The sequence below is a fragment of the Malaclemys terrapin genome, chromosome 1 (assembly GCF_027887155.1).
Source record: "Malaclemys terrapin pileata isolate rMalTer1 chromosome 1, rMalTer1.hap1, whole genome shotgun sequence".
In the NCBI taxonomy this organism is placed as follows: domain Eukaryota; kingdom Metazoa; phylum Chordata; order Testudines; family Emydidae; genus Malaclemys; species Malaclemys terrapin.
In genome coordinates this window covers 20,972,479-20,998,435 of record NC_071505.1, presented here as the reverse complement: position 1 = coordinate 20,998,435, position 25,957 = coordinate 20,972,479, and the positions used below count along the sequence as shown (strand labels likewise).

General features: G+C 39.2%; 1 protein-coding gene across 3 annotated transcripts in view; it reads right to left on the bottom strand.

The window, feature by feature from the left end:
- Positions 1-25,957, bottom strand: part of CACNA2D1 (calcium voltage-gated channel auxiliary subunit alpha2delta 1) — a 671,705-nt gene that overhangs the window by 39,834 nt on the left and 605,914 nt on the right. The window contains exons 19-25 of one of the 3 annotated variants that reach the window (XM_054017298.1): positions 24,319-24,375; positions 18,861-18,932; positions 17,432-17,503; positions 10,943-11,004; positions 8,199-8,275; positions 6,145-6,205; positions 4,104-4,201 (exon numbers count right to left, since the gene is read on the bottom strand). In XM_054017298.1, the coding sequence (XP_053873273.1) occupies positions 4,104-4,201; positions 6,145-6,205; positions 8,199-8,275; positions 10,943-11,004; positions 17,432-17,503; positions 18,861-18,932; positions 24,319-24,375 (499 nt within the window). The remainder of the gene's footprint in view (positions 1-4,103; positions 4,202-6,144; positions 6,206-8,198; positions 8,276-10,942; positions 11,005-17,431; positions 17,504-18,860; positions 18,933-24,318; positions 24,376-25,957) is intronic. The other 2 variants (XM_054017306.1, XM_054017317.1) reach the window with 2 other exon arrangements.

Below are 25,957 nucleotides of genomic sequence, written 5' to 3'. Positions count from 1 at the left end.
TTTCTAAGACTGACTCAGGGGACACACTCAAAGTTACAGTCATACATTATACAACCATAATACATCATCTGATAAAACAAATGTGTGGACAATTAAGAAAATAAATTAGCCTTAAAGATAGTTACATTGTGAGAGGATTTCATATCTTGTTGCAGATTATTCCAGCTAGGTGGTCTAACAAAGTAAAGACATTTTTACTGCAGTTCCCTTTGGATGAAAACTACCCCATAGTAGTGCTTAGAATCTGATATCCCTTCGGCTTTCATGATAATTGATCCCATATCATGACAGATCACAAGAGGTATATTTTTCTCTCCATGTCTCTTTAAAACCTCTAGCAATGCTAACAGGAGGTAGGCACTCAAATGAATATAGCCATTAAAATCTTCTGTGAAATTTTCTTGAACGGTAATGTTTAACTGATGTCTTTAACAACAGAAATATACAGTGGACACATTTAATAAGTTCATTCCAATTTTAGAACTATTATCATTTCCAAGAATATTTCCATATTTACAATGGGGAATACTACTGGTAACACATCCCAAAGAGGAGTGAACTATTTAAGTGCACCTATTGTAAGACTAAGCTTCTTATATTAAAATATTGTTCATTCTACTCTGAAAAATCAGAATGTAAAAATGACATGCTTTTACTATTCAGAGATCTGTTTCCTTTTTATATTCAGAGTAACATCTGTGAAAAAGCAACTTTTGTGCATTTAGTGACAAACATTTGCTTTTTCCTGCTTTCCCAGTTGAGCAAACAAAGCTAAGGCTGAGTTTGGAATTCTATTCCATCTTGTGCATCTAGACATTATTATTTTTTTGTATTAAATTCCAGTCAGTCAGCAAACCCACTGAAGGCAATGTTTTCGCATGGGTGAAACTTAGTGCATGACTTGAAAACAAAAGGAGTTCCCAGGTATAACCCTAATTTGGCCCACAGTATCTTTATTGTTGGTGATGATGCATGAGCTGTAAAGAATCAAGTTTAACTCCAAAAGTGTGGCTGAATTTGCAGAGGTGACAAAAAGAAAAATGTCTTTTTTATTTGTGAACTGACATAGTTGATATGGAAATCACTGACAGACAATAAACACGGGACCAGGCAATGCCACTTGTACTTTCCAAAGAAGAACTTCACTTAGGCCTGATCAAGTAATACACATAAGCATGAGAGTAGTCCACCTTGACTATCAGAACTATATGTCATGTAAGTTAAGCACATGCTTGTGGGGTTTGCTGGATTGGGGCCTTAAAGAAGACAACTAAGTACAAAATACTCATTCTATGATTGAACCTTCCTCTGGGTTTTCCAGCATATTTGGTCTATTAAACATGTACGCTTCTCTGTCCTTGTACAGAATCAAGCACACAGCTGGTGCTTAACAAATAGTAAATAATAAATTATAATGGCAGATTGCATTCACCCAAGGAAAATGCTTAACAGACATTAACTAAAGGAACCCCATTTTGCAGGCAGCTAAGTTTAAACAGAGGCACAATCCTGCACCATTGAAGTCCATGGGACTTTTGTTGCTGGCTCCATTGACAACAGGATCAGGTCTGAAGTGACTTGCCCAGTGAAAGTGACAGCAAGCCAATGGAAGGGTCAATCACAGAACCTAGGAGCCCATGCCCTCTCCTCTAATCAGTAGCAAATTTAATGGCAACTGTTTTGCCTCAATGTAGAAAGTGACTGAGCAACCTCAATTCTATACAGTTAGGGGCAGATTTTGATTGGCTCTTTATGGGAGAACTAGAGTGGAGAAGAGAAATAGAAAGCCCCTTCCTCCACCCTAGTAAATTTACAGAGGAGGCAGCCAAAACTGGGGTTCAAAGTGTTGGGGTCACATCAGAGTCAAGGCCCGCCAGTGCTGTCAGAAGTGATCCAAGCCCTGGAAGTGGATTGTCTGTGTAGATGTGTGGCTAAGACTCCATTATCTCCCTCCCAGTATACAGCAGTCACTGGCTGGCAGTCATGGGCAAGGCTGCACCATGGGGAGTGTAGGATCCACTTTTTTTTTGTTTTTTTATAACATATGCAGTATATGCCTCTACTTAGTGTGTTTTCTCCAGGGATCGGGATCATATGGTTTAAATGTAGATTATGCCTCCATCCACAGCGCTCGAGTGCTGGAGGTGCTGTTCCCCACTTCCTGTGCTTGTGCTTCCCTGGTTCATAAAATTCAAGATTTAGGACTTTGTAGCCAAAAGCCCTCCGTTACCTGGACCTGGCAGAGCAGCACCCACCTCCCACCCAGGGAAGTGATACAATTCTGGGTTTTATCAGGATCTGCTGTAGGCATTGCGCTATTTGCTCCTTTCTCGCAGGACTGGGAAGGAATTTTTCCTCACCGCCAGACTAGCCAAGGTGAAGTGAGTTTTTTCCACGTTCACCACAATTGGTTCGGGGCTGGGATGGGGTGGGGGGGGGATTAGCTGGGACAAACATGAAACAGGAGCTACTCCGTAAAGAATGCATGCAGGGATCAGATAAAATGGATTTATAAAGGAGTGAAAATGGGGAGGGAGAGAGAGTAGTTTGGAGATCCTATGACTGGTACAGCCAGGAGCCAGCCCCCCTCTTTTATAATCCCCTCTTAACCCTCATTCAAGAGGGGATAGATGTTGAGGTCCCAGCAACAGATTGGCTGGGAATGTGCTGACAGAAGCCCCCAGGTATATGTGAAAGGATCTTGGAATTACCTGCACTGTATACTTATGTGCCAGGTACTCCCAAACATTTAAGAATAAAATTGTGGCCTAATTAGACCACACCCAGCATCTCCTCTCCTTCTTCCAGCATAGCCGGACAAAGAAAGGATTGGAGCAACTCAAGAGAGACGCCATCTGCTCTTGGCTCCATCAGAAGGTTTGTCAATGGCACTAAAAACAGCTGATGGATCTTAATGAATATCTCAGGCGTCTGATATATGTTCATCAGCAGGGAGACAGCATTAAATATCATAATCTGTGTATTCTCTCCATTCTCTGAATCATAGTGGTGGTGTCAAGTAGACCTGAGGGCTCCAGCTGCTGCCAGACCTGCTCTGCCACACCTTTCTCAGCAACTTTCCCTAACAGAAGAAGATTTGCACTAGGGTGATAATTGGAGAGATCATCAATGTCATGGAATGGTTTCTTGAGCTAGGATCTAACAAATTGCCATCCTATGTCTTGTCTATTTTACAGGAATACTGCATGTTCCATTTGTAAGCACTCATTCCAGTACCCAGACTTCAAAATTCAATGGAATCCATGCACATGAAGGGAAATGATAAAGCAAAACTATAAAAGGAATATGTCTTTTGTAGTGAACAGGAATATGTCTGTGAGCCCTCTAGTGGACCTCCCTGTCTTCTGCTGTAGAAGTCACCAGACCCTAACAATAATTGTGTCTTTACTCTCTACACAACATTCAGAATAGGAAGAATACACACGGACAAAGCTGGGTTCTGAATAACCATGTTTACTAACGATAGCAAGCATAGAATGCTTAGCGTGCGCTTCCACACCTGCTCTGTTAGTTTCTGGTGCCTTCTGAAATAAAAGGCCCACTAGAGGGCTCACAAACTATTTGAAGGGATATGCTACAATCTTCAGAATGGATCTATCTGAAAGGTCTTTATACCCTTAGGCCAGTGTTGAAACTGACTGTGGATGTCGGTAAATATTAGATAGAAGACAAAGATTTTTTTTCTTTTAAATTCTGCCCGTGGCATTGTGTTGGCTGACAAAAATGTGAACCAGAAACAGTGAGGAAGTGTAGAAGGGAACTGACTGGCATTTTGGATGCTGCTGGAAAACAATCCATGAGGGAAGTTCGTAAGTTGTTGAATACATTTTGCTTCATATTATTTAGGGAGATTTCTCGATGGTCACAGCAATCTGCAAACCAATCTTACCAGTGCTCTCTTGGATATAAATAAAACCTCTGATAAGTTCAATGCTCTGGCCTGTATGTAATCCCATTAAGCAAATAAATACAGAAAACAATCTTAAAACACTGGCATAGTGAAAGCTATTGTCTTGCAGCGGTTTTCATATTTTTATATCTCCCTGTGAAAATAATTTTAGTGAATGGAATAGAATACTTACATGAAGGGCTGTTTGGGGTATTTCGATCAATAAACTCATTGAAATTTAAAAGAAATTCAGTGTTGTTGTATGATACTTTTACATCATTACAGTATTCTCTGAAAAACAACAAAACATCAATCTTGTTAGTTTGTTTCAGGTGCGACTGGTGCTGATAAGAAATGGCTCGCATTTCCTGCAAGCCAGGCAGAGCTTTGCAGACCCTCAGATTAGTGATAGTATATTATAACAGACAATGGAACAGGATTCTGCAAAATTCCGTTTACCCTCTTTGCAGAATTCAATAGGAAGAGACCAGTTTCCTCGCCATCTTCTAAAGTGTTTTAAGTGACCCACCCAAGGGAGCAACCTAAATTATTGGTTAAGTAGAGGCAATCTTCAGCCAAAATATACTGGAAATCTTATTGTTTAAATGACCTCTTAAGATTGGAGGCCCTTGACTGGCGATTGTACACTATTAAAACTGAATTAGAGACTAACTACTCCCTCCCCCCACAAAGTTCACCTGGGTAAAGTGGGTTTATTTACACATATTTGGTATGACCACATACCTCGTGTGATTCTCTGAAGCAGAGCCATAAGTAAGTATGCTAAAAATCACTGTTCACTTTAAGGGGAAACATTAGCTAGCAAGCGGCATTAAATGCATTCATTTCATATTAAAATATGCACTAGATTTTCCATAGGAGAGTAAATGATAAAATTACCAGTGCTATAGGGAAGCAGCTCATTTTCAAAATACAATGTATATGCTATGCAAAGGGAAAAGTTGGTTCAAACATTTCTTTAGAAAGAACCCACGTTCCTGCCATTCACTTATTACACCATGACCAAAAAGAACCCAGGCAGAATTTAGACCCCAGTCCTATGGTCAGCAATTCAATGGGGCTCTGTGCCTGGTTCTGCCCACATATATTAGTTGCAGGATCAAATATGATTTATCAATGCTACATCCCATTATCAATGCCTCCGACTCTCCAAGAAAATTAAATGCTCCTGATCAGTTTTAGATTGCTTTGAGTTTGGGGGCAGGGGGGCCCAACCAACAAAAAAAAAAAAAAAACACCCCCCACAACTATTTGCTTTACATGCGATTTCTTTTAGAATACATCTTTAGTGTGCTAAAAAAGCTTGAGCTTTTGAGCTAGAATGAGTTTGAATCATTCTAGACTGATTGTGTATAGATGATTTCTCCATTGTTTATCACCATTGTCTTTTTAAGATATAAAGACTGACTAAAGCAAGAATTTCAGAGTAGCAGCCGTGTTAGTCTGTATCCGCAAAAAGAACAGGAGTACTTGTGGCACCTTAGAGACTAACAAATTTATTAGAGCATAAGCTTTCGTGGACTATAGCCCACTTCTTCGGATGCAAGAGTATTTATACTAATATGTTTCTGTTGCACAAATACAATGGACTAGGAAAGTAGAATTCCTTGGGAAAACCCAGGAAACTAATGCCCTTACTCCACTGAAGTCAATGGCGTTACACCCAACAATTGCTATCGTAGCTCTTATGGAAATACTCTTCATCCTTAGACCTTAAAAGCCTTTACAAAAGAGATAAGTATTATTATACTGATTTTACAAGTGGGGAACCTGAGGCATGGATAGGTTAAGCCAGTTTGTCAAATATCATCTGGATCCAGGAATAGAATTAAGAACTCCTGAATCCCAACGCTGTATTCACTAGACCACACTATCTTTCAATAAATAAATAAATGAGGCTTAGTCGGAGGTAGCACTTTTTTCTTTTATCCTTCCAAATATTATAACACTGCAAAGTATGGAGTGCTATATGATAAACTATGAGATGAGGTAGCCTGAAAAGATGTTATCCATATTCTTCCTATAAAAATGATATCTAAACTTGGAAATCTGAGTTTAACCATTGCTCTTATACTTAACAATTTCCCCCAGCACATTTCATGTGCAAAATTAAGTTTTATTGGGCAAGTCCATGCTTCATAAATGTCACTAACCTGATCAAGACTTCTTATTTACTGCTGTGTATAATGCTTAGAACTGGGAAATTGACCAACCTTGGTGCTATAAAGGTATAGCCAGCTTCATCAAAGTGATCAATCTTTAGAGTTTCTGAATCTACAAAGATGAAGGTTGAATATCAGATAAGTAAACAGAACTTTGTAAAATTACTTGGATAATTTCTGCATGCATCTGTGAATTTTAAAATATGTGATCTCTAAAGAACATTTTTCTAACAAATGTACTATACCATCATCAGTATTCCACATTGCAGGAAGAAATGATCTGATTATTATACAGCAATACATCAAGCAATAACAGAACAATAGAAGCAAGTTAAGTCTGAGTCATTGTTTCATTATCATGACAATATGATGATCCAAAGTATATGTGACATTTCCATTATCATTACAATGTGATCATTCAAAATACTTGGAATGTTTAGGATTGAGAACATCAAGGAAAACGTTTATCTCTAATATTTTCATGAATAAAGGTATAAAGCATCACTTTTACAACAAGTCCCTTTCAATGTTATTGAAAAGAGTGGTCTGAAAAAAAGGAATGATATATCCGAGCATCAGCATGAACCAACAGGTGGACAGGATCAGACAAACAGGGATTAGAGATTAGCAACAAATTGAAATGTGCATGAAAACACAAAAACATTTTATAGAGTCCCCTCCCCGTTGCTGTTGCTATGGTACCCAATGATCATGGGAGAAGTCCAGAAATGAAGAATACAAAGGAGAATGTCCAGTAGGAATGGAAATATAAGTGGAAAATATCAACTGCAGTAAACAGAAGGAAATTGAGCAACAAGAATATACTTGCCCTTTTTGACTGTGAAAATCCATCAGAAAGAGAAAGCAGGGAAACAGAAAAAAACAGGGTAAAGCAAAAGGGGTCACAAACCAATATTTTATTCAACCACCCCTTGAATAAAAATATTGTGAATAGATCATAGGTTCAATTTATGCACAGCTGTAGTCTGGGAAAAAGACAAACATCTTTGAAGACTGAGTGTATGTCCTTGTTTATTATTTCTGAGGTAACCTCTAAATACTGTGGCTATTTCAAGGGCCTATTTTGCAGGGTATATTGATGCCGGTGCGACATCAATAGATCTAGTCCATAAATAGAACCACTTTTTTCACTCGTTAATACTTTAATCACTAGTTCCTATTTGATAAAGTTAAGAAATAAATCATACAAAATGACTGGTTGGTAAAAGCTTATCATGTTATCTCCTACCCTGCATATGATGATAGATGGCATGGTTGTCAATTAAACAACTTCTAACCACGTCTTCTCTGAGATAATAGCAGCTATGACTGACAAGGAGACTTGTAACAAATGTGGAAAATGTTTTGTCCTTGTAAGTAAGTTTTTACACACATATATTTCTAAATGCAAAAATGGAATTCATTCAGGTTTGGATTAACACTTGGATAAAGTTAAAAGGATCTGATGGCTCATGCTTCATTTACTGGCTCAACTATGGTCAAACAAAATAAACAAAACTTTATAGCTGGAAATACATCATACATATTCTTTCCAGTCAGTTTTATAGAACCTGGAAGTGGCTTAAAATGAGTGTCATTCAAATCAGATTCTATAGACATCCACTGAAACTATTTACAAAGTGCAACATAAAAGCTTAACTGTAAGCCAAAACTAAATAGCCCCTAATATTACTATATTTATAAGAGCAGCATGAGAAATTGCTTTATACAGCACTGTAATTACTGCAAACTGTGAAAAGAAGCTTTGCTCTATAGCCTATATATTAATATTTAACAGGTGGAATATTTAAATGTCAGCTAGCAGACCCTTAAAACGACACCAACAGAGGATACACAAAGCAATGATTCTATAGGTACATAGCAAAAGGGAAGGAGCAAAGTTGGGGTACCTGCACATATTCTAGCTATGTAGAATATTTCTTGTACCTTGAATGTTTACAATGGGTTAGAATCATTGCTGTAGATTTTGGGTACATTATGATAACATTAGGGAACTCCACACACTATGAATTTCAAAATTAAATTTTTAAAATGTGTGTGTGTCAGAAGTAGGTCGGAACCCAGAGAACCTTCAAAGTACTTACATCTGGCCTGAGTTATTGGTTCTTCTATTTTGGCTTTAATGTAGTAAAAGCTGTAGGATGGTAATACCAAGGCCAAACTGCAACAGAAATAACAAAGGCATAAACAAAGACATAAAGACACATTTAGCTCAGTGGAGAAAACTTAGAAGTTTTAAAGCAGTTTTCTCAAGTCAGCTTTGATGTGTCTTTGAAAACAATTAACAAGTTGGGGATGAAAATTATTGTGAGATGAGATGATTTGATTATTATATACAGTCCCACACTGCCATAGTGCTAACTTTAGGCACCTCAATGGGGTTGAAATTAACTACATGTAATAGGGGCCTGAAGTAAAGTGGGAGGCATTCCAGGATCTGCACCCATCATAAAATTCATAGGCCAGTCATAATTTTTATGGCTATAACCATTGAAAGTTAGGCTTAAAGAACAGCTGAAAAAAAACCACACCTAATTCTGAACTGCTATGAAAAGAGTATGATGATGACCGAGTCCCCTTTTAGAAATAAGACAGCTACTGATATGTAACTACAACAAACTTGTAGTTCTTGAATTTACATTATCTCTGAGAGACAGAATATCTTCTTAAAGTAATGCAGTTACTTCTGGACAAAATAATTCTTTGAACTGGATTATATAAGAGTGCCTTAAGAGTACAATATATTTTATAATGTAGCTCCTTTGATTTCAATATCCATTGTTGTTTAGAAATGATTCTGCCTTTTGGTTTTGCCACTAAAAATCAATGCATGCATCTGAGAGCAGAACTTTTAAAAAAGGATGTTAAAGGCAACAGGTATAAATTCCCATCAGAGACATATCTACTTCATCCCACATCCTTAATGTTTGCACTCAATTTTCATTAACCTAAAAGTGCATTTTACCACTGGTTTCTAATGGATGGCTGCAGAAATTAACATTAAAAGAAGTTGTACAACTGGGCCATAAGCAAGATTACCTTTAATAATGCATTTGCCATTTAAACATCACAGAAGTGAGATTCCTGATTATTTAGTGATAGCCTTCTATCAGTTCCCCTCGAGGGAAATCAGGAGAGGTTTACCTGCCATTAACAGTTATTGCTAACAGAAACTACTAATTAAAATCTATAATTTTATGTTTAATGGGACTGCGGCAATGTGAACCCAGGAGATTAACTGCTGTCTCTCAGCCTATGAAAAACAGCTATGAGAGGAATTTGGTATGAAGTGAGAACACATAGAAATCAAATAAGCATCTGTACTGCGTACTAGATAGCACGATAGGATGAAAAATACCCTGCTTTACTTCAGAAAATAAAAATGGGGGTAACAACAGAAAAACAAGGTTCTGAATTGTATAGATCAAGCCAGCTCTTTGTTTTAATTCACAACAGCTAGGTTCATGGGGTGGATATTTTGTTTGTTTGTTTTGTAAAATATTTTGGTCAGAGACTGTCATTCATTATATATTTGCACAGTGCCTACTACCCCAACTTGGTCTCTAGACATCATAGTAATGCAACTATTATTATTGTGGGTAAAACTCCCAATATTACATATTTTTATTAAAATAAAATAATCCTTTCAATGTTGTTTCCAGTTTCACACTACATAGGCAAAACACTACACTGACGGTGATTCTGCTTTGTGACGATTTGTCCAGTCCTGAAAGGTCCTGAGTGCCCTAACTTGGACATTCAGAACTTCATAGAATTTGGGCCCAATGTTGGTAATCTTAAAAGTATTCAGCTTTGAAACTAAAGTCTGATAACTTTCTTGGACCAAGTTCAGCCCAAATACTTTAGGAAGGGGATGTCGCATCCCTTCCAGTGTCACAGCGATGTGTAACTATAGTGTTTGAAATCATGCATTTCAGGCTAATTGTGAGAGAGTGTGGTGCACCTTTTCCAAAGAGTGTTATCCTTCTCTGCTGTTATCTATAGCCATACAATTTTATATACAAAATAATATAATTGTTATTTAACATTTGTATATGGCCTCTTAAATGCAACTGCACATTAGAGTGATAATACCACAGAACTTGCTTGCCAAAATCGGACACGGTAGGTTAGATATGACATGACATGACATGACAAATAATGAATATAAGATTGAGAAGGAGGTTTACACAAAATAACATTGAGATATTGCTGGTTTTGTAAAGGCATGAAACATTAGTGCTTCCTTTTTTATTTTATTTTTTTAAATTTTACTTGCAAAGGCCAGTGTGGGAATGGAAATTATTGTTGGAGAGACTGCAAGAAAAGGTGGGATTAGAAGAGGAGCTGAGGGAGAGGACCACAACCAAATACACAGTTACAAATCAAACACTACAAAGATTTTAAGAGTCTTGCAGAATTTATGAAATCTCTGAAAAGATAAGGTCCACTTAATATTTATACCATGAACCACACAATCTTCTTAGTAAGTATGGTGAAACTTTGCTAGTATGTGAGTTGTTTAGAAAGCGCCACAAAAGATTGAGCACTTGACTCTGTACGCTTCCTTCAGCAAAACACTCATGGGCAATGGGAGTGGGTTGTTTTTGTTTTTGTTTTTTAAGGCCTGCAGGACTGGACCTTATCTCATTAGGTGGTGAGCAGAGGGAAATCCTCAAGGAAGATGCACTGCACCAATGTTTGTCTCTCCATTCTTTTGGACAGAGACAGTCAGTTCCTAGGCTTTTTAGTGTTATAACTAATAAGAATAAAATTATTCATCAAAACAATCAAACCAACACTTTCTATTTAAAAACAGATTCATTACCTGTAATCTGTGCCATTCACAGCGGTCCATGTATATGTTCGATTTCCTTTGTCAATATACCTCTGGAAAGCAATTTTGATAAACAAGTATATCATTGCCACTGGAGGCTCAGTAAATGCCAGGTTTTGGTTTATTATTGAGGTGAAAGGAATGTAAAACTCAATAACAAACAAGCTGTTGGAATTCTTTTGCTCCTTTCATTAAAATGTGACCTGCTTTGCAATTACATTTCTTCACCAATTTCCACATTTAGAACAGATGTTACAGAGTCATCTGCATTCTTTAAATCTAATAAAGAATTTTAGAAGTGCTGTGTCAAGTATAACGAACCATAAATTTGGCCCGTCCATTTACCCTTAGTGTCTATTTGTCAGATTAGTTCTTTTTCTTGTTTATTGTTTATTTTAAATACAGGAAAGAGTCTCCCCCCCATAAGAATGGCCCAGTGATCTTGTATCTAAACAAAAAATTAGTGACAGCAGCAAAGCATTTATAAGCAACCCTATAATAACAAACCACTATGCCTGTACATACTTACATATACTAATATCTGCTTGTCTGTGTCTCTGGGACGTTGTATATACAGGGATAAATACTCTATGGCTCTGGTCATGCACACACTTATGTATTTGCTTAACTTTATGTACATGAGACGTCCCATTACAGTGAATAGGACAACTCATTTGTGGAAAGTTAAGCATGAGCATGAGTGTTTTCGTGAAGTATGAGATTAAAGTTAGCTTTTCAATTCACTTGCTTCTGGAATGAAAGATGACACGACAGACAGTTTAAAAGGTCCCCTGACTTCCCGTAGAAGATTTAATCATCATTAATGCACCCCGCTGGAGCAGTTTTACTCATTTTTCCACATTAAAAATTATAAGTATATGCCAGCTGTAGCATATTACTGCTTTATAGTCGGAGACAAAGATTTATGAGGATGTCTGCAATAAAATCTGTGCAGCTGCTGCATCACAACATTACTAATACTGTTCATATGTGCTACAGTACATGTTATTTCTGTCCCTGTGCAAAAATAAAAACACAAAAATTAACATGATTATGAAAAAAAGGTGGTTTTGGTTCCGTTTTGACTTTTATAACTTAAATAAATCTCTCTTCTCTTGTTATTTCTCAGCACAGCAGGGCAGGTGTAAACAATCTAAGAGCCATTTTGCCACAAAGAAGATGCTTGAAATGCTTGGAGATATTTTTGACTTAAGACTTATAGATGGGTGAACTTATTCAGCACAGATCTCACCCATGTTTATTTACTATTGATTGTCACACTGCCCATCCACTTAAAAAAAGCAGCAAATGCACCTTATCTTTCTCTTGCATTTGTGACTTCATGAAAGATTAAGGACACAAGTATCAGGTGCCACAGGACCCTCTGTTGCTTTTTAAGGACACAAGGAATTTCCCTATGCCAAGATGACTATGAGTATGTAATATTCTCACCATGTCCCACATGGGACTCAGAGGATGGGTAATGGAAACCAATCACTACTGGGTCTCTAGCTGTAACCTGGATAAGGTCAGTAGTACTTCTGTCACTGTCATACAAGGGCTGTTCAATGAACTTTGTGAAATGTATTGGAGATTTCAGTCTACTTTCTAGTGGACAGGTGTCCAGATCACAAAAGGTACTATTATATACATTTGGCATCATATGGGCACCTTTGTTCAGGATATCAGCAGATAGCCAAGGATTAATTGGGCATGGAAACTGAACAACTTTCAACTGCTTGAAGGGGGGTTCCAAAGAGGATGGAGCTAGGCTGTTCTCAGTGGTGGCAGATAACAGAACAAGGAGCCACGGTCTCAAGTTATAGTGGGGGAGGTCTAGGTTGGCTATTAGAAAAAAGCTATTTCACTAGTTGGGTGGTGAAGCACTGGAATGGGTTACCTAGGGAGGTGATGGAATCTCCATCCTTAGAGGATTTTAAGGTCCGGCATGACTAAGCCCTGGCTGGGATGATTTAGTTGGGGTTGGTCTTGCTATGAGCAGGGGGTTGGACTAGATGACCTCCTGAGGTCTCTTCCAACTCTAATCTTCTATGATTCCCCCTACAGGCCAGTATTCTGGCATTTTGACAGAACAGTGTAGGAGAGCTTGCATTGCAGCTATACACACTGCATATATTCTGAAAATAAATAGAGAGATATAAATCCAATATATTAAGAAATGTAGGGTGAGAAAGAACCTAGTGAGGTTCTGCAACTTGAATGCATTGATCTTAACATTCTTTAACTTGTTCTTTCCCTATTTTGGCTAGCATTCCTTCCCCCTTGTTGCTAATATTATTTGTTTTAAGTATCTGTTCAAAATTTATCTTTTTAGTAAAGATTGAAACTAAACAGACATTAAACACCACAGCCTTCTTGATGTCATCCATTATTAGCTCTCCTTCCCCACTAAGTAGAAGTCATGCACTTTCCTTCACCTTTCCCTTGCTCCTTCTTTTTAAAGGATGCATATATGTATGTATGTATATATTTAAAGAATGTCTTCGTGTTGTCTTTTATGTCTCTTGCTAGATGTAATTAATTTTGTTCCTTAGCCTTTCTGGGTTCTTCTACACTGGAATAAAAGACCCATGACACAGCCGCAGCTGGGCAGATCAGTGGGCTCGAGCTGTGGGGCTAAAAATTGCTGTATAGACATTCAGGCTCAGACTGGAGCCTGGGTTGTAGGACCTTCTACACTAACAGGGTCCCAGAGTTCAGGCTCCAGCCTGAATACAAACATCTACCCAGTAATTTTACAGCCCCAGAAACTGAGTCAGCTGACCCAGACCACCCGTGGGTGTATAATAGTTGTGTAGATGTACCTTCAGATTTTGTCCCTACATGCTTGTGCTATTCTTTTGTCCAGGTTTCCATTTTTTGTAGGGTTCCTTTTTGATTTTAAGTTCATTAAAGAGCTCCTGAGAGATGAGATCAGATTAGAACAGAATTCTGCACTCTGCCAGGACTCTCACATGTTGTGGGATAGACAATGGGTATCTCAGACGTTAATGGAGGGAGGGATTTTATTATTGTAGTTGCCATGGATATGTGTGCAGGTAAAAAAGAACTTGGAAATATAAGACACATATGCTTAATGTTAAAGAAAAGTCTGATTGTGCATAACATTGGAGATATTGTTGAAGATTAATTCATCACGTGTAACATGATCCTCTTATCATGCCAAACTAATAGGTGGAGTAAGTGCTGGTCCTACAAGGGAGACTGATTTAAACACTGGTCCTCACCAGTGGAAAAGAGAAGACTGAGAGGGGACATGATAGCAGTTTTCAGGTATCTAAAAGGGTGTCATAAGTAGGAGGGAGAGAACTTGTTCACCTTAGCCTCTAAGGATAGAACCAGAAACAATGGGTTTAAACTGCAGCAAGGGAGGTCTAGGTTGGAGATTAGGAAAAAGTTCCTAACTGTCAGGGTGGTTAAACACTGGAACAAATTGCCTAGGGAGGATGTGGAATCTCCGTCTCTGGAGATATTTAAGAGTAGGTTAGATAAATGTCTATCAGGGATGGTCTAGACAGTATTTGGTCCTGCCATGCGGGCAGGGGACTGGACTCGATGACCTCTCGAGGTCCCTTCCAGTCCTATAATCTATGAATCTATGAATCTCACGTTTTCCAGGATTTCAAGAATTTACAGAAGGAAAACAACGTAACATGCCCATTTGCATAATTTTCTGTCTTTCCCTCATTTTATCAAACTGTCATCCTCATGAAAAAGTCTTGCATCTGCTCATATTGCATTGTTATTGCAGATTCTTTTGTTACAAATAAAATAACCTAAATGCGACGAGAGTGAGAATGCTATGATTATTATCATAATTTTATAGTGCAATACATACTTCACAGGCAAATGAAATAAGTGGGACCTGACTCTGACCTCACACCAGTTTAACTAGGGTTATCAGGCATCCAGTTTTCGATCGGAATGCCCGGTCGAAAAGGGACACTGGCAGCTCCGGTCAGCACTGCTGATTGGGCCGTTAAAAGTCTAGTCAGCAGTGCAGTGTGGCTAAGGCAGGCAGGCTCCCTGTGTACCCTGGCTCTGTGAGGCTCGCAGAAGTGGCTGTCATGTCCCTGCAGTCCCTAAGCGCATGAGCGGCCAGGGAGGCTCCGCGTGCTGCCCCCAGCCCAAACGCTGGTTCTGCAGCTCCCACTGGCCAGGGACCGTGGCCAATGGGAGCTGCAGGAACGGGGCCTGTGGGCATGGGCAGCATGCAGATCCGCCTGGCTACGCCTCCCCCTAGGGGCCGCAGAAACATGCCAGCTGCTTCCGGGAGCCACCGAAGGAAAGTGCTGCTCGGAGCCCACATCAAAACCCCCTTCTATGCCCCAACCCTCTGCCCCAGCCCTGAGCCCCCTCCCTCACACTAACTCCCTCCCAGAGCCCACACCCCCTCCCGCACTCCGAACCCCTCAGCCCCACCCTCCATCCAGGAACCTCCTCCTGCATCCCAAAACCCTCATTCCTGGCCCCATCCCAGAGCCCACACCCCCAGCTGGAACCCTCACTCCCTCCCGCACCCCAATCCTCTGCCCCACCCCAGAGCCCGTACCACCAGCCAGGGCCCTCAGCCCCTTCCACACCCCACCCCTTTCCCCCAGCTGGTGAAAATGAGCAAGTGAGTGAGGGTGAGGAATAGTGAGGGAGGGAGGGGAGATGGGAATTGGAGGCGGGGCCATAGAGAAGGGGTGTTCAGTTTTCTGCAATCAGAAAGTTGGGAAACTAAATTTAACTCAATTGACTTCAGTGGGGTTACTCCGGCATTACACCAATGTAAGAGTAGGCTCAGGCCCAAATTCTCTTACCATTTCAGTTCAGACATAATCGGGGGCGGCTCCAGGCACCAGCGCAGCAAGCGTGTGCCTGGAACGGCAAGCCGCGGGGGGCGGCGTGCCAGTCGCCATGAGGGAGGAAGTCAGGCTGCCTTCGGCGGCATGCCTGCAGGAGGTCCGCCGGTCCTGCGGTTTTGGCGGCAATTCGGCGGCGGGTACGCTGAAGGAGCGGGACCGGCGGACCTCCCGCAGGCATGCCGCCGAATCCACGTTACCAGCGGGCCTCCCACAGGCATGCCACTGAAGGCTGTCTGACTGCCGTGTTTGGAGTGGCAAAATACATAGAGCTGCCCCTGGACATAACGTAAGAGTTGGAGACAGAAGAATGTAGGCTGTTGGTGGGGGAAGGGCAACAAGAGTTACAGCGCAAAGGTTGCTGCTATCAGTGATGCATACATATGAACAATTCCGTTTACTACTTTATGGTTTGTTTATATTTATATATATAAATGATGATTTATGTACTTTTTTTGTTTTTTATACATTTATATTTTTCCTATTAAATTTTTACATCTCCCCTCATCTCTGGGGCCACAACAGGTCAATTCAAGCCTCTTCAAGCTGCTCCTACTATTTACAATACAACCCCAAAGAGCTGTTGTGGCAGGTAGGAATCAACAGAGTGCAGCCTACTGTACTCCGGTTGTTACTCCTCCCACTGATATACACCAGATCCTGGGGCCTTAAGTGATGTGGCACAGACTTATGGCAGACCTACACCATCTATGGATTCCCCTATTCCTGGGGGCTGCCAGATCATTCAGCTTTAAAGCAGCTTTGTGTTACTGCAAAACTTGTCAGGGTTGAAGACCAAGCTTTCTAGGTCTAACTTCTTGGGAAAATAAAATTTAACAACCAAGACAGGGTGTTTAGAAACCCACTTTATCCCATAAGCACACCAAGTAAATTTTAATCTATACTATCACTGTAACTGTTTGGATGATTCATTTGCTTATTGTAATGAATCCTAATCCAGGAACTGTACATTGTATAATTATTTTCCCCCCACCACTTTCTTCATATCCAACCAGAATATAATGCTTTACAAAGCAACATATTCCTATACCGTTTAAGACTTTGCTAAGGGATTCATGTAAAGAAGTATGACAACTCTCTGCTAAATCCTTGACAACAGAATTCAGGGCCTTATAAACACTTGTATGATTATGAAGCACCAAAGAAAGAGAGAAACAAAATACCCTTGTTCTTAAGAAATGTGTGCTTTCCCTTAGTACAAGCCAGGAAGGTTGGCAACTCGGGGGCGGGGAGGGCGGGGGAAGGAAAATATTTGTACAGGAATAATCCACGAGCAGGACCAGCTCTAGGCACCAGCAAACCAGGCATGTGCTTGGGGTGGCACAATTCCAGGGTGGCATTCTGGGAGGTTTTTTTTTCCTTTTGCTTCAGCAGTTGCGCTCTCGGAGGTTTTTTTTTTTGCTTGGGGCGGCAAAAAACCTAGAGCCGGCCCTGTCCACGAGGCTATTGTAGAACACTGGAAAAGTAGAATGTTAGCTTTTAAATATAAAAGTTTCTTATAATCTAAAAGTTTCTTAAAAATATAGAGTTTCTTGTCATCATTTTGCAATGTTCTTTTCTGAAAGTAGGACAGCCTATGTTCCAGTCTTACCTCATCTTGAGACTTGACCAATGTTTTAAATGTTCTTTCCCCACTTTCTCCATCTATCATTTTTTTCCGAATCTATATACAAGTAGATGAAAAAAAAACAAAAAACAAAAAAAGCAAACAAAAATAAAATAAAAAAGGAAGAAGAGGGTAGGGGGAAGAGACAAAAGGAAAATCAGAATCTAGGAGTGACGTACAACATGATTAATGTTTTCCAAGATCCTTTGCATCTTATGAGCAATACTATCATATTGACACATTTGAAAATAATAGCCCATACAAGCCTACTTATCTTATCCCTAATAAAGAGAGCCCAATCCTGTATTTTATACTCTTGTTGAGCAATATTATTGACACTAGTAAGACTCCTCATGACAGTAAGGACTACTTGTATGAGTAATGGTTGCATGACTGGGCTCAGTGAACATGATGAGTATTAATTCCTGCATTCTTTGCAAACCCAAAACTCCCAGTGAAGTCAATGGGAATTTTGATGCAGAACTAATGCAATTTGCCTAACAGCTGTAGTTATTTTCATGATAGCTATTTGAAAGTCAGCGACAGTGTGTCTTAAAATGGGTGCGTACAAACTTTTTGTTTCAGTCTGTGTGGATTAACCCTCCCCAAGTTTTGCTTTGAGTTTTGGGTCCAATGCAGTACTTAATTGGAACCACCAACTTTCAGCTGGCATTATACTGAAACCTGAATTATAGAGGTTGTGAAACAATAATTTGGGTCAAGTTTGTCCAAAAGAAGTATGAATCTTTAACAAATCTTGCCTGGAATTTGAGTTTATAATGATACCATAAGATAGGCAAGTCTTATTTAAGGTTTTTTGTTCGTTTGTTTGTTTTTTTGTTTTGGAGGATTTGGGTTTGTTGTGAACACTTTGCTTATTTTTCAATGCTTTAAAATTGATTGTTGAGTCATAATAATAATTTTGCATTAGTAAAATGGAGGGAAAGAATTTTTGTTTAAAAATGTTCTGCAGTTCATTAGCATGCTTCAGAAATGTCATAAACAGAGCTTATCTGCTCACATGATAAAGTGGGTCATGCATTGTTCACACTAGGCACTCTTAAAAAAGTGTACTGTTTTGAATGATTCTACCATTCCTGATGGCACTCCCCATTATATAGAGAGAATAATCGGGAATCTTAATCTTAAAAATATAATCTTTCAAATGACAGGGGTTTTTAAATGTGCCGGTGCATAAAAGAAGAAAATACATAGATTCAAAATAAATTTCAGAAACTATTAACTAAACCTGAATTTTAAGAGCAATTAAAATCTGAAGTCCATCTGTCATTTAGAAGAACAAGAGGTTAAGGAAATTGGAGGAATGTGCAGCAGTTGTTATATTTCAGCTATTACCCAGAACAGTGAAGAATATATACATCAAAGCAGGCACTACATTACTAGTGCTTCTTACCTCAACTTTAATATCATTTTCTAGCTCAGCATCCAGAAAATCCAGTGTAACGGGCTCCTGAGATTTAGGATTCTGAAGCAGAAGATATTAAACAAATCAAATAATAAAGATCTCTCACTCGATGTTATGAATAGGTCACTGGAAATCATTCAAACCCTCCCTTAAATAAAAAAAAATTGTTTAAATAGGATTACTTACCATTCTATCTTTTAATCAGATATAGCATAGTGGATTGTTAACAGTGCTATTTCACTTAAAATGGATTTTAAAAAGAGAGAGGTAATCAGGTGAGTGATAACTGAATTAACCCTAAAAACTAGTGCCTGCCTACAGTTGGTCACACAGTGTTAATGGCTGAAGGCTGCTTCCTCTGCTAATTGTAAGCATGATAACAGGGTGACCTGTCAGACAAAGAGTCGTTCCTTAAGTTTCCTGCCACTAAAAAGAAAGGGGAGACAGATAGTGAGAAAGTCTTCTGGGCAACTGGTAATATCAACACCTGCACTCCACTATAATGAACCCTACAGCAGACTGATGGCAATGGCATGAGTTGGTTGTGGGTGAAGATGAAAGGGACAGCAAGTACAAGAGAAAGGAATGACAAAAGGATAAGGTCAGAGGAAAAGAACCTCTTATGGAAACGTGATCATGGAACATATAGTTGCCTCAAACAAAAAGTCTGACATATGGTAATTTGTAAAAATGAAGCTTTGATAAAGCAAGGTAGTTAGCACATATATAACTTTAATCACACAATCAGTCCTACTGACTTCAATGTACTTCAGTATCTTGCTGAACCAGGATCTAAACGAGCAAAGAACTAAAATGGAAACTGTCGTGACTTGCAGAAACATGTCTTCCATATTTCATGTTCTGTATGCCAGTGTTTTTCAAAGTTCAGGTCGCGACCCAGGACTGGGTCGCGCCATGTAAGGAACTGGGTTGCCTTGCTCAGCAACCCAGCGGCTCTGGTCAGCACCAGTGACCGGTATGTTAAAAGTCCCGTTGGCAGTGCTGCCCAGCTAGGGCAGGCTAGTGCCTACTTGCTCCGACACCGTGTTGCACCCCAGAAGCGGCCAGCAGTGGGTCCGGCTTCTAGGCAGCAGGGCAACGGGGCTCCGCGCACTGCCCCCTGCCTCCGCCCTGAGTTCATGGCCAATGGGCGCTGGGGTGGGACGGTGCCTGTAAGCGAGAGCTGCACCGAGCAGCTTCGGCACCTCCACCTAGGAGCCAGACCTGCTGCTGTCCGCTTCCAGGGTGTGGCATGGACTCCAGTGCCAGGACAGGTGGGAAGCCTGCCTCTGCAGGCCGGCTGTGCCGCTGACCGGGAGCCGCTGGAGGTAAGTCCGCATCCCACTCCCCTGCTCCAGCCCTGAGCCCCACAAAACAGAGAGCCCCCTCCTGCACCCTAAACCCCTCATCCCCGGCCCCACCATAGAGCCTGCACCCTCAGCCCTGAGCCCCTCATTCCTGGCCCCACCCCGCAGCTGTCACCCCAGCACATCAACCCTCTGCCCCAGTCCTGAGCCCCTCCAAACCCCAAACCCCTCATTCCCAGCTCCGTTGGGTCGTGGGCATCAACAATTTTCTTCAACTGCGTCCCCAGAAAAAAAAAGTTTGAAAACCACTGCTGTATGCTACTTCAATAGCAGTGCATAAGTGTCCTTTAAAACTGAAGGTCACTGTGTTGCACTGAAACCCTTTGCTTCAGCAGCACTTAGTGAATTTTCCACTGGATTTTTTTTACACAGAGGTGACACAATAAAGGGAATAGCTAAAGGGAGTTGTGTGTGCAGAGTGGGTTCTGACAGAAAATCAGTCACGCTGCAGCCAATGTGCATCACATGTGTGATTCACAGATCACATAGGTGACTTCATTCTAAGTGAGGCTCAAGATGTTCATTTTGCGCCTCATAATCTTTAATGCATTTATCCTCAAGACACCCCTCTGAGGTAGGGAAGTACTATTATCCCCATTCCACAGATGGAAACTGAGGCATAGAGAGGTTAAGTAACTTGCCCAAAGAGGAAGTCTTCGGAAAAAGAGAGAATTAAAACCAGGTTTCCCAAGTCCCAGGCTACTATCCTAGCCACTGGACCATCCTTGATGCACATGTGTGAAGTTAACTGTGACTGTATATGTTTGCTGGATTAAGGCTTTATGTAGGATTGTTAATGTATCAAGTGGTACAGGGTGGGGGGAAATGTGTCTGAACAAGTCACAAGCCCTTAATATCTATAATTTTACAACCATCTGTTTCTAACTATCCCTAGTCCTGGAGTAAAAGCTCCCAGCAAAATCCTGGTTACTCAGTAGTTATGTAAGGCACATATGTAGTTTAGGCTTTTAAGAAAAAAGGATTATGGGGCATATTTTTTAAACCCTGCGAACATGATACTGGACTGATTCAGTACAGAAGAGGAACCAGGTCACCAATGTATTTTGTTTTGATTCGGTGGAAAAGAATTTGCTTTGTGTAAATGGAACATTACATATAAAATGGGGATTCAAGCTTTCACCAATCAGTGCATAAGTATTCCTTGTGATGTAATTAGCTAAGCAAAATTTATTATTGCTTGGTATATGCTAGGCTCCAATTTACTAGGCAGTTAAATCAAAGGGACAGAGGCATCTTCTTCCAGATGCTACAGGATCAACTGTGCTAATTTATTTTGATAATAAGTCTAAAATGTCTTCTTTCAAAGCAATGGTCATATCCTTTTTTATCCTAACAAACAAAAGATGTAGCCCTCATATTTTGGCAGCAGCTAATTGATAGTAGCAGGACAAAAATTAGACTTTCTATTAAATGTACATGGCCATTATACAGTATATGAATATTTTACTAAATAGTGCAGGTATGAATCTCCTCCTCCTGATGCCAGTTTCTCTCCATTGATTTCAATGTAGCTAATTCCAATTTACATTGGTCTGAGTGGAGAATCATGTCCTATACGTCTTGTTAGGAAATGTATTCATCTAAATGATTTTGGAGTACTGGGGGCCAATAGCCCAGCTCTCTGTTATACAAGTGCTGTAGTTCAATGGAATTCACATGGGTATAAAAGATTGTAAGATCAGTCCTTACCATTCTAGAGAAACAAAAGTGCAAATTATTGGATGGATGGCGTTTTCATTCTTTCAGTAAGAAAGAGTTATTCTCTTGAAGAGAAGCAGAAGAAATTTTATATTTGAAATGAAAGTATCAGTTGGACAGGTTTGAACAAAGGACTCTAGGCTAAATACAGGCAATTAAACACTAAATGTGTATTTATAATTGCACAGGAATCGTCTGCTCTTATTCATCTAGAACATATACAATTAATCAACTTTAATGCAACATCAATAAAACACATATCGCAATTCATTACAAGTTTCTCTTTTGCTATTCATCAACTTTTCCCCAACAAAATCACACTCAACAACAAATAGCAAAAGGCTAAAATGTAAAAGCAAATAAAAAAATATTTCCTTACATGCAATGGATAATGAATAGCACGATCAAACCCAAACAGCATGCATGAAGGCATTGCCATGGCAGAAGTGGCATTGTGAAGTTTGTATCCCATTCCAATACGCAAAGAGACAGAGAAGAAAAGAAAATGGTAAAAAAAAAAAAAATCACATCACATCAAATTAACAAACTATTTCTCTCAAATGATAACCCGGGCTAGTCTTAGTTAAGGAGTCCCAGAGGTTAGATGACTGCTTTAAAACAAAAACAGTGAAATTCATTCAACAAAAATATGCATTAAATGCATCTTGCTGTTTGGTTTAGGGTCTCAAAGTACATGACTCATTTGTACTTTATCTATCCCAGCATCCTTATGAAGTACATACGATTATCCACATCTTGCAGATGAGAAAACTGAAGTATGTGAACATAGATGGTGAGACTTGCCAAGGTCACAAAGGAAATCTGTACTAGAGATTGGAATAGAAATATTAACTCCTAGTCCAACAACTTAACCAAAAAACCATCTTTTCTCCCACTGTGGGGTTTTTTTCCCTGAAGAATGTGTTTTATTTCTCAGGTATTTGGGCTCCATAAGGTTTCCCTTCCTCTAGGTTGTCATTTGCTTGGTTATTTATTTATTTTGTGTGTGTGAAGAAGAATCAAACTTTCTATTAAGTTTGTTCTTCTATTTACCCATTCAGACGTGCACACAACCAGACTAAATAAGCACAATTACATTAACATTACCATACAAAAGCAGAACTTAACAAAACAAAACAGAAGTACACCACCAGAAGTGAAGCATGCAGGCAAGGTTAGAGCAAATCTACTTTCAGCCTGGGCAACGAAGAGCAAGGATATGTTATTTTTGTGAAAGAAAGAAAGAAAGAACTGGTGCAGCAACATAAAAATAAGTTCATTAAACAGTCATTATTGTGTTCTTTGAAAGGATTTTGGGAGCAGGCCTATATCCTTACATATTCTTAGAATATGGCATCTCTCTTCCTTACTTTGAACTACAAGAGTCTAGGTTTTACCTAGACTGAAAGGGTAAAATCTGAAGATGTGGACTGTCAGATTCTTTTATATACATTAAGCTAACCCATGATCAGGCTAAGTTCAGAATCGTGGGTAAAATCATGGCCCTGTTGAAGTATATGGGGGTTAGTCACTGACTTGAATGGAGTCAGGATTTCACACTGTTTCAGTGCTAATCAATTAATCTTTGTCTTCTTTAAATAAGCTGCTAACTTCATATAATAAATTATGTAACACCCTAAAATGGACTCCCATATGAGTAGCATATTAATGTTATATACTGTATTTAATTTTTTTGCATTGCTATTTATATAGTTAAACCATTCTTTTTATATTTCACTGTTTTCAATAAGTGTTTTGTATGCAAGGACTTTTATCATAATTCAAATTGCATGACCTGTCACTTATTTTCTTTCCATGCTTAGTGAGATGGCTTCTAACCATAGATGTAGTTATGCTGGTTGATCACAGAAACCTGCTCTGAGTGACAGATAACATATGCACCACTTTGAGACTTCCACATAGAAAGCTACACAAATCACCAAAATTCCATGAGGATGTTATGATACAGCACATACTGTGCAATAAGACTTGGCAATAATTTCACAAAGAACGAAGCACAATCTTCCCCTGGCTTTCAGGTTTATGAAAACAAATCTAGCACAAGTAGTCTCTTTTTTCAAACTGCAAATTCATTTCCAAGTCTGAAGAATAATATTTACAGCACAGCTCTAATTAGCAGCTATTAGTAATGAATCATAATTTAAAGGAACGTCTTCAGGTACAATCGTCAATAATCGTTTAACAAAAAAGGATGCAAGCCTCATGCTTTGGAAGCTGTTTGTCAAAGTAAACAGTTCCCTAGTTAGGTTCCTCCTAATAAGCAGAGCAGAAGCTTTCTAAATCTAATCTGCAACTCTATGCATTTTAACGCACTAATGATCACCTCCATTCACAGTTACCTGGGCATTGGGTCTCCTTTTTCTCACATTAACTTTTGGTATGCCCACACCAATATGCTGAAGTAACAGAAAAGCAGTAATTTATAACTTCACACCATTAACACACAGTTAATTATTTATGGTCTATATTCTACCCTCAAGATCTACTCTTCTCCAATGGGCATTTTCCTGGAATCACAAGACTAAGCTCATTTTGACAAAGTAGTTTCAGAGTTCTGAGTTCTCTGTTAGCATCACATGTTTCAAGCTGGGCAAACAAACAACAAACAATGGTAAAGCAGGTGAATTAAATTAACAGAGAGCTCTACATAACCAGCACATTCTGCCAGAATTTTAATAGATCACAGAAAAGCACATTCCTTCTCACTCATCACAACATTTGCTCCTAAAACAAACCACCTCCCTTTTGTTTTTCTTTTAAAAACAAATCCAACATATATATAGTATGAAGTGCATAAAGTACGCAGGACCTTATTCAAAGCCTACTGAAGTCAATGAAAGTCTTATTCATAGAAGGGCTTGGAGCAGGACCTTAATGAACAGTGGGTGGAAAGGACATTGATATCAACAGTAGAGCCAGGGGTTCATCCATTTTCTATTTCAGAATTTGTATCCTATTAAGACTGAACATGTTGAGAGAAGTTTATTCCAGTATAACTCCACCGACTTCCCTGACTGGATCTATCCCTTGGGATAACTGATTCTGGCTCATGACAATTAATATCTCTCTCTCTTATATATATAAAAATGGACATCAAAGTGTAAGTTAATATTTATTAATTGATCATCACTCATTTAAAAGTTAATGTAAACGAGATTAGAACTGAACTCGTATTTTGTTAAAAATATGATTTTGTAGATTGTGTAACTTAAATGATGGTGTTTTCTCAAGAAAGTCAGAATAACAACCTTACAAGTTCTTGGTAAATGGTGGGGTTGTTGATTTGTGAATTGTTACTATAAGGCAATATTCCAAAATGTTAATTATGTCGAACCAGTTTTGATTTTCAGGTTACAGATTTTAGGAAGGAAAGCAAAAGGCATTCAAAAGAAGGAACTAATGACACTCCAGCACACCCTCACCTCTTCAAAGATAAATGTGTAGGTATGATTTGGTATACATCTATTGAATAATTTCTGGCAAAGAGGGTTAAGATGTTGTTCGTTAGTATATTAAGTGCAATCACAAAATTCAACTAAAAATTAATATAGTGTGTTAAAAGAAGATCAGGCATTCTATACCTATCTGTCTTTGTAGTGTACCTTAGTTTGAGGATTGCATGCACCACCCCAAACAAACTGGCAGTAATAAAGTCTAGTCTGTACAACTGTTAATAATAATAATACACAAATGAAAGCATGCTTAATACTCAGTTTGCACATTCTGCAGAGGACATAAAACACAATATATCATTTATGAAATAATACATTTTTAAGAACATTCTGAAACAGCCATTGGAGAAGTACTTGGGGGACATCTCTATTCATCTTCACTAGACTTCAGTACCACAGAGTAGTAGTATGGATTTGTTTTTAATTAAAGGGGGTTCTGAAGTACATTTTGAAAATAAATCCACATTTGAAAATAAATTAGGGTTTCCAAGAAAACCAATCGTAAAGTCATGAGATTAAGTGAGTT